The sequence below is a fragment of the Heliangelus exortis genome, chromosome 1 (genome assembly GCF_036169615.1).
Source record: "Heliangelus exortis chromosome 1, bHelExo1.hap1, whole genome shotgun sequence".
NCBI classification, from domain to species: domain Eukaryota; kingdom Metazoa; phylum Chordata; class Aves; order Apodiformes; family Trochilidae; genus Heliangelus; species Heliangelus exortis.
Window position 1 is genome coordinate 139,967,844 of NC_092422.1, and position 7,762 is coordinate 139,975,605.

Consider the following 7,762-nt stretch of genomic DNA (forward strand, 5'->3'; position numbering starts at 1 on the left):
CCAAAAAAAAAAAACAAAGAAAAGAAAGAGAGCTGAGAGTAAATTCCAACCAGCCTCAGCCAGTTTCTAGGAGTACCAGTGGAAGTAAACCCTTAAACCGCATCTGTAGTTCGGTAAGGCACTACGAGGGAATGATGTAAAATTAAGACTGTGAGAGCTGTAATGGCTGTGCCAGGAACACACCACAGAGAGAAGGCAGCATCTGCACGCACACGCACGCAGGCACACACACGCACATACCTGGACAATCACATTTGTTACATGCCTATGTTATATCACTTTTCTTTGTGCAATCACGTTGAGGAATAGTCTATTGGTATCGTTGAAGTTCAACACACACAAAAAACCAAAAAGAGTAAAAAGGGTGTTATGACCTGGATAGTGCTACATTCTACCGGGGCTGGGTGAGGGGGGCAGCTAAAAATGTCTCCTCCTATACTAAAACGGGTAGGGACTGAAAAGGAAAATTTCCAGATAAAATCAAATGAAGCACAACTGAAACCCAACATACATTATTAGAGATCTCATTTAGGAATAACATTTCTCAGGGATTTATCCAGTGTGTTCAAGGAAAGGGAGAAACATTGCTCCATTGCTTCTGCTCTCGACCAGTGCTGCGCAGCCTGTTTTGCCCAGGTGTGTTTAAGCGTAGCAGTGCAAAATCCAAATTTAGAGCACTGGGTCAGTATTTTCTTCTCCTCCCTCTCTCCATCCCCTCCTCCCTCCCTCCCTCTCTTACCCACTTCCTACTTCCAGAAAAAAAAAATCCCCCAAACCTTATGTATGCTTTCGGATACAGAGACCACTGCAAAGGTGAGGCATAAACCCCCTGAAATGCTGGATAAATCCCTAATCCATATACCTATTGGATTAAAAACCTAATGGATTTAATTTTCGGTGTTCTGGACAACATATTTCTAAATGTAGCTCACTATTGGATGAAAATAACCTTTAAAAGTCTATTGGTGAAGTTCTTCAAAAGACAGGACCCGCCCGAGGGTCCTTCTGCTTCTCTCTCTCTCTCTAGTTTGGTGCAGAATGGTTGGGGTTTTTGTTTGTTGGTTTGTTGGGTTTTTTTGTGGTTTGTTTTAATAATTTTTTTTTGTTCTTTTTTTTTTTCCCATTTTCTTTTTTTTTTCTTTTTTTTTTTTTTCTTTTTTTTTTTTAAATAAAAAGTGTAGAATCGGTTCTCCCCTTTCTTTTTCCTCTTTCTCTTTTCTTCTTTTAAAGTCTCCTTCGTTCAAGTTTCAAGCGAGCCTCCCCAATTGCATTGTTAGTTTGTCACGTTCTTCAGTACAAAAGCGGCCGCCTCGCTCCCCCGGGGACGGGTGCGTCTCTCGCTCCTTATTCCAGTGTTTAGACGTAAGGGTACTGGTTGACCTTGGTGGGGCTCAGTGGGTATCCAGTGTAGACTGTGGAGGCCGGAGAAGCACTGATATAGGTCTGGTGGGCAAACTGAGCCTGGTACTGGCTCGGGTGGATGGTGGGTGAGGGCAGAACCCGCGGGCCCATGCTGACAGGGACCTGGTGGACGATGCTGGCGGGGTAGGTGGTGTGCTGCACGGCGTGCCGCGCCGACCCTTGGGAGGCCACCAGGTGCGCGACGGTGCCGGTGGAGCCCAGGGCGGCGGGGGCGGTGTATGTGTAGAGGTGGGGTTGGGTGGGCAGGTGAGCAGCGGCAGCCGCGGCCAAGTGAGGATGAACGGTCCCGTGGCTGGGACTGTTGTGCGGGAAAGAGTACGGGGCCTGAGCTATCGTTGGGGTGATGTAGGCTTGCTGTCTCCGGTGACTCCCTGTGCGGTCAGTCGTGATGTGCTGCTGGGCCTGGATAAAGACAGCAACAGTGATAAGAGGTTATAAGATAAGAGAGGGCTCTTTGCCTCCTCGGTGGTGCCTGGGAGCTGTCCTATGATACCAGGACAGCCTCATTCAAGTCCCTTGTGCTCTTCCTGCCAACCTCAGCACCACCGCAGCCTTCCCTTGGAAACGGGTGATGGCAAAGGGTCCCTCCCAAGCCTTGGAAAACCCTGAAGTTTCATACATTCACCAAAACAGCTCCCAAAAGGACAATGGATTCTTTGAGTCATAACCTGCTGGCACAGCTCACATGAAGACCCAAAAACATCTTCCTAAGAAGATGACTCCTAAGAACATCTTCCACAAGTCTAGTTGCTGACACAACACATGGATTTGCTAGTGAATTCTCTGCTAGTGAAATGTGGTGCACTGACAGCTCAGGAGGGTGAAGGTCCTTAAACAGGCAATATATTTTTGCTCAGTTTGGGTCTTAGTGGTTATCATCTCCTCAGTTACTGACCTTTTTTTTTTTTTTTTTTTTTTTTTTTTTTTTTTTTTAAGATAAAAACGTACTTTCCAGAGATATTCCAAGGGGTACTCTTTGCACTGCACAGTAATGTCAAGGAGTTTCCCCAGTCATCTTCTAGTTAGAGTATTAAATAACCAACAACATAGAAATTAGAAGGCAAGAAGGGCAACACTCCGTGTTATTTCCTTCTGTTCTTCCAAGCCTTCTCCTCCTCTTTGTAAGCATTCTCTGCACTGTTGTTGTGGTCTGGAATGCTACACTCCTTCTCCACTTTCGGGAAAAGCATCTCACCCACTTCCTCCACTTTCACTTTTATTTCTTGTTTCTTTAAATTTTTTAATTTCAACTAAATTTTGACGGCCAAAGGACGTTCTTCTCCTCAAAATTATATCTTAGAAACAAAATCAGTTCTGGTCATACCCAGCTCTGGATGCAAACCAGCACTGTTCTCTGAACTTTCCAGGCTTTCTCCTCTTGAAACACTGGGTGAACTGTGCTGTAATTTCCCTACTCTCATTATCTCACCTCAGAGAGAGGCCCCAGGTGCAGCACATGAAAAAGTGCATTATTTACTGAAGCTCCTGGGGAGATCCTTGGGTGTTTTGATCACAGACTATGAAACATCTTGAGAACTGCATACTGTCAAGTAATGAGATGTGTCCAGATCTCAGCCTAGATTTATCAAAGGATGGATCAGACTCATTACACGAGGTCATGCATATTCATAGAGGCTCTGCTTTACCTTGTCACACCTAATGGAGACTTCTCCCAATCCCACAGCAGAGCTGATGCACTCCCTTCACCTGGAAGATACTCTCCTCATGGACACCTTCAGCTAAGGACAATTCAGTCCTTCCTACATGGTCCTGCTCCACTCCTTTGTGTCTGAGGTGCCTCACTTTCTCTCTCACATTATTCCCACTCACATTGTTAGATCATCTGGCTTCAAAACACATGGTAAGAATATCACCAGCCCATTCAGGGGTAGGATGTGCACTACTACCTCTACTGCCTTGAGCTGGAAGATCAAGGTCTGCAGTGAAGCTTAAACAAGTTGATGAAATTTGATGTAGGGCCCAACTATTGTTAGACTGGAACAGGACAGCCCATGCTGAAGGAGTGGGAGGTTACAGCTGGATGATGCCCCACCAAAATTAGTCTTGGTTGACTTACCTGACTTAGATTAAGAGGCTGCTGCTGCTGGAAATGTGCTCCTGGTCGCTGCTGCCTATAGGCAACGGCTCCAGACGAGCTCCCTGAAGAGTGACCGCTGGTGGAGGTCACGGTGCTGGAGGACTTGGACTTGTAGGAGGATGAGTGGTGACTGGTGGTGACTGTGCCAGGAAAGGAAACACATTTGTAGCTTACATCACATTCTTTAATTTGCTCGCCCTACCTTTTTTTTTCCTCACTGAATCTCCTCTAGAGTGGCTTTTGGGAGGAGAACATACAAAAGCAGCAGGATAAGAAAATGATTTCCCTTAATTAACAGCATATCTCAGCAGTGCTTCAAATACACAGCCAGCCTGTTATCCTAGAGGCACACAAGCAGACCTGATATCCAGACCCAAACTGGGCCTGGAGAAGGCTTTGCACATCCTTCAGAAGTGTGAGAAACTGTTCTGCCAGCAGAACCATACGATGCAGGTACAAATCCCAAGGAGAGGAAGAAAAGTACAGTGTGCACAGCACAAAAAAGCCCTGCCTTGGCTGACCTCACAGTGAGTAGGAAGGGAGAGAGAAGGAGCTGGTGGGGAGCTCACCCTCTGGGTCTTTATGTTCACCAGCAGTGCATCAAAAGAAAGGACTGCCAAGCAGCTCAAAGCCAACTGCTTTGGGCCAGACTTCCACCATAAGCCCCTTTTCAACACACCGTACTACCTAAGCATTGCGGAGGCTCTGGAGGAGTCCACCTCCTCAGTCCATAATGAAGATCCTGGGGTTCTTCCCAGAAACGTCAACAAGTTAGGATGAAAATGCATATGTGTTTTCAATCTCTTACCCGTTTTAAAGTACATCTATGGAAAGGCAAGGTAGCAAATGTTCACACTTGCATTTGGGAGCCTGTTATGTCAAATGTTGAGCTAAAGGCTGCATTCTGTTCTTGGGTTTGTACAGAAGTAACTGGGACCTTGCCCCCGTGACTCCTGAGTGTACCAGGGCACATAAACAATGCCACAGGGCTCCCAAGAACAGATGTGTCACTTGAGAGAAGGGCAGGAGCACGGTTTCTTTGGAAAACAAAACAAACAAACAAACAAAATGAAACCGAACAATGAGATTCTTCCAAGATAAACCATTTATTTCTTACTCATTTTCTTGACGGAAGAGGTGCAATTTACCTGGTGCCAGGCTATCGCACTCTACCAACACCTCACTGGCCTGGGTTTTCAGTGGTGGCACGATGATCGTTCGGGGGTTCCCACTGCAGTGAGTCTCTGGAACCCCTTTGGTGTCGTAGGTGTTCCCGTTACTCTGCCCCGCACGATGCTGCACGGCGTAAGGGCTGTTGTTGCTGGAGGAATCGGAGTAGGGGGAGTCATGCACGGTGACGCAGCTGATGACGTTCTTCCTTTGCTTGGACAAGGTGCTGAAACACAAGCACACGAGGGGAGGGTGTGAATGGGCAAGGAGTGACTCGGAAGCCACCAGAAGACTGCCGGTGGCAGCCTAGCTCCACAGAGGCAGAGCACACCCTTCGGTTCTCTGCCAGATAGAGGCTGCTCCAGCCAAATCCCTGGCTTCGAAACTCACTCATTGCTATTCCAGGAAAGTCTTCATGGAGGTCAAGGAGTGAGTAAGACATTGTGCACAGATCTTATATTCGCACTGCTTAGAATAGCACTGATCCAGACTGCCAGATTTATTTTCAGACTGCTTTTTATATATGTGTGCAGTGGAAGCCCAGCAGTTATACTATGCTTTGTTGCAAGTCTCACCACCCACACAAAAACGTGGTGGTTTCTCCCAGCCTTCCAGCAATGATTTAATAATAGATGCTATGACTTTTCATGATTAAATCCCATGAATCTACAAAATATACTCCCTTCTATTTATGAATATGGTACAATGGGCATATATTCTCAATAAGCATTTGAAGCTGAGGAATAGATGAAGAAAAAATGAGAAAAGTAGGTAAAGCTTTTAGTTTTCTTTATCTGAATAGCCACTGGGTCTCCTGACTCTAGCATGGGTTATCAAGGTCCTGCTGCAGCTAATCTATCTATGACATCAAAAAAGTGATTAAAAAGGAACATCAACACTTCCAAGATTAGTGCTAGAAATTCATTAGACTAGACTGCATGAGTACGACTGGGATTTGCTCTGCTGTTGTGTCTAATTATTCCTGATAGTTTTTCCTTCCTGCTATGAGCTTGTTTAGGGGGAAAAAGAGAGAGTGAGAAAGAGGACGGAAGAAGGGGGATGGTGAAGATTTGCTTAAATGGCTCACATCCTTGACAGTGCACAGACCTTGACTACAGAAAATAGCTGCTATGTTTCACTGATTGCATTATGTTGTTATGGCAACTGAAGTTTTTAAAATGATGAAAAGAAATGGATAGCACATAAAAAGCTAAGTAATTAGGCTTAATGGTGGAAACAGCCCCAACAGGAACAGAAATACCATGGAGAAAAAGGAATCCATCTCTTAATTTCTTGAGTGCGCACGTTAGAAAAGAGAGAGATCCCTTTCCCATGGAACCTCTTCTCTGTTCTCTTACTCTGGCTGGTCCACTCCAGGAAACACCTGATTATCTGGCCTTAGTCTGTGATAGAGTCATTGTTTCCCCCTGGCCTCAGCACCACGTCTTACCCAAGGAAAGGTAGAGGAAATACTGAGAATGTCCTTCCACGGACATTATTTTGCTTTATTTGTTTTTCACAATGCTGAAGGAGCACTGGTGGGTTCCCTTCAATTTGTCTGTCCCAAAGTCACTCCATCAGCACTCACAAGATGCAGCTCAGCACCTTGCTCCCAAGACTTGTCACTGAGGAGCTATCATCTCCTCCTCCATTAAAGAATGTCTTGGGGTGCTGCATTCACAAACAAGTTACTATCACACAGACTTTCCTCTGGCTACCATCACAGGATTCTGCTCTGCCCCAAAGAGGACAGAAGACCATGTTGCACAGTGAAAAGTACATCTCAGGAGGCCCTTGCTACACGAAAGCATGGACACACAAAACAGGGCAGGTGACAGAGAAGGAGGGGAAGCTCTTGCACAGCAATCTGGAAGCTGAAAGCAATCCTGGCAGGGATCTTTCTGATGGGGAAAGTGTACTGCAACAAACCCTTGCACTCTGGCTTTCCACAAGGAGCTGGCAAGTGTTAGATTAGAAATGGAAAGAGCAGCAGAGCATCTTAGATGGACAACTACTTATGTGAAGAAAGATGTAGCAGTTTGGATATGGTGCTACAAAAGAAGAATATTAAGCCAATAAAAATGACGAATATTGCATCAATATTCCTCTCTCCTTTCAGCAGAAATGCCTGTAATCACACATTTATGAGCATCCATGCTGCTTGCCATTTGCAGATACCTTTGGCTGCCAGTTGGGAAGAGATATATATTCTCTACCTCTGACAGTTATTACATTTTATAAAGAAAAATCAAGTCACTAAAGAGTTTTTTGACAAGTGATAAGGTCTAGGTATTCTTTTACAGTCTCTTCCTTACGTAAGTGGCTAAGCTGCTGATCTGGAAATACTGGCTCTTGGCTGACACTTGACATGGGAAGGCTGAGCTATCAACTGGAAAAGTATTTTTCAGTGTAATTTGTGCTATTTTTTTTTTAGAAAGGACATATTTTTCACCAATTTGATTGAGGGTTTGTCAAAACAGTGACCATGAGGAGTCTTCTCCTTTCAAGGCTTGTAGCTCCTTGGTTACAGTAAGAAAATGAAGAAAATATGTTTGGTTGAAGAAATAAGTGACCCCAACCCAAGCCTTTCCAGAGAAAGGGACCATAGCAGGATATTAAACTCATTTCATGGATGGAAAACTGACAAGGACCAGAGCTCTGGTCCTGCCAGGCCATATGCAAACGCTGTGCACTACCAGTATGTGTCATCCACCAAAATCAGCTGCACTATTCCAGTAACAGAGCTAAAGCACATGGTAAACATTTGCAAGATTAGGGACTAAGCCAGTAGCTCCTTGATTCATTGGGCTTGCATAATTTCAAGCACATGAGGAGTCCCACCAAAACCAGCTGGATTTTTGTCTTTTGGAAAGGTAATGACTGTGGTTAATGTCAAAGCAGTCAGGGAAGTCAGTCAGGACTACTCATGTTGCCCAGAGCTTGGCAGCTGCTGTACCCCAGCCTGCCCAAGAATTTAACAGTGGGAATTCCAAAAGCATCAAAGGCCCAACTCATGCTGAAAATTGGTTGAGTCTTAAGCCTTAAGAGATACATGTTAAACCAAAATGGGGG

General features: G+C 45.2%; 1 protein-coding gene across 10 annotated transcripts in view; it reads right to left on the minus strand.

Moving 5' to 3' along the window:
• Positions 1 to 1,123: 1,123 nt before the first annotated feature.
• HIPK2 (homeodomain interacting protein kinase 2) overlaps positions 1,124 to 7,762 on the minus strand; it is a 127,998-nt gene continuing 121,359 nt past the window's right edge. For 8 of the 10 annotated variants that reach the window (XM_071727703.1, XM_071727684.1, XM_071727658.1 and 5 more), the window contains 3 exons: positions 4,669 to 4,916; positions 3,500 to 3,660; positions 1,124 to 1,824 (listed from right to left, as the gene is read on the minus strand). In XM_071727703.1, the coding sequence (XP_071583804.1) occupies positions 1,357 to 1,824; positions 3,500 to 3,660; positions 4,669 to 4,916 (877 nt within the window). In that variant the 3' untranslated portion in view covers positions 1,124 to 1,356. Of the gene's footprint in view, positions 1,825 to 3,499; positions 3,661 to 4,607; positions 4,917 to 7,762 lie in introns of those variants that run through there. The other 2 variants (XM_071727722.1, XM_071727713.1) reach the window with 1 other exon arrangement.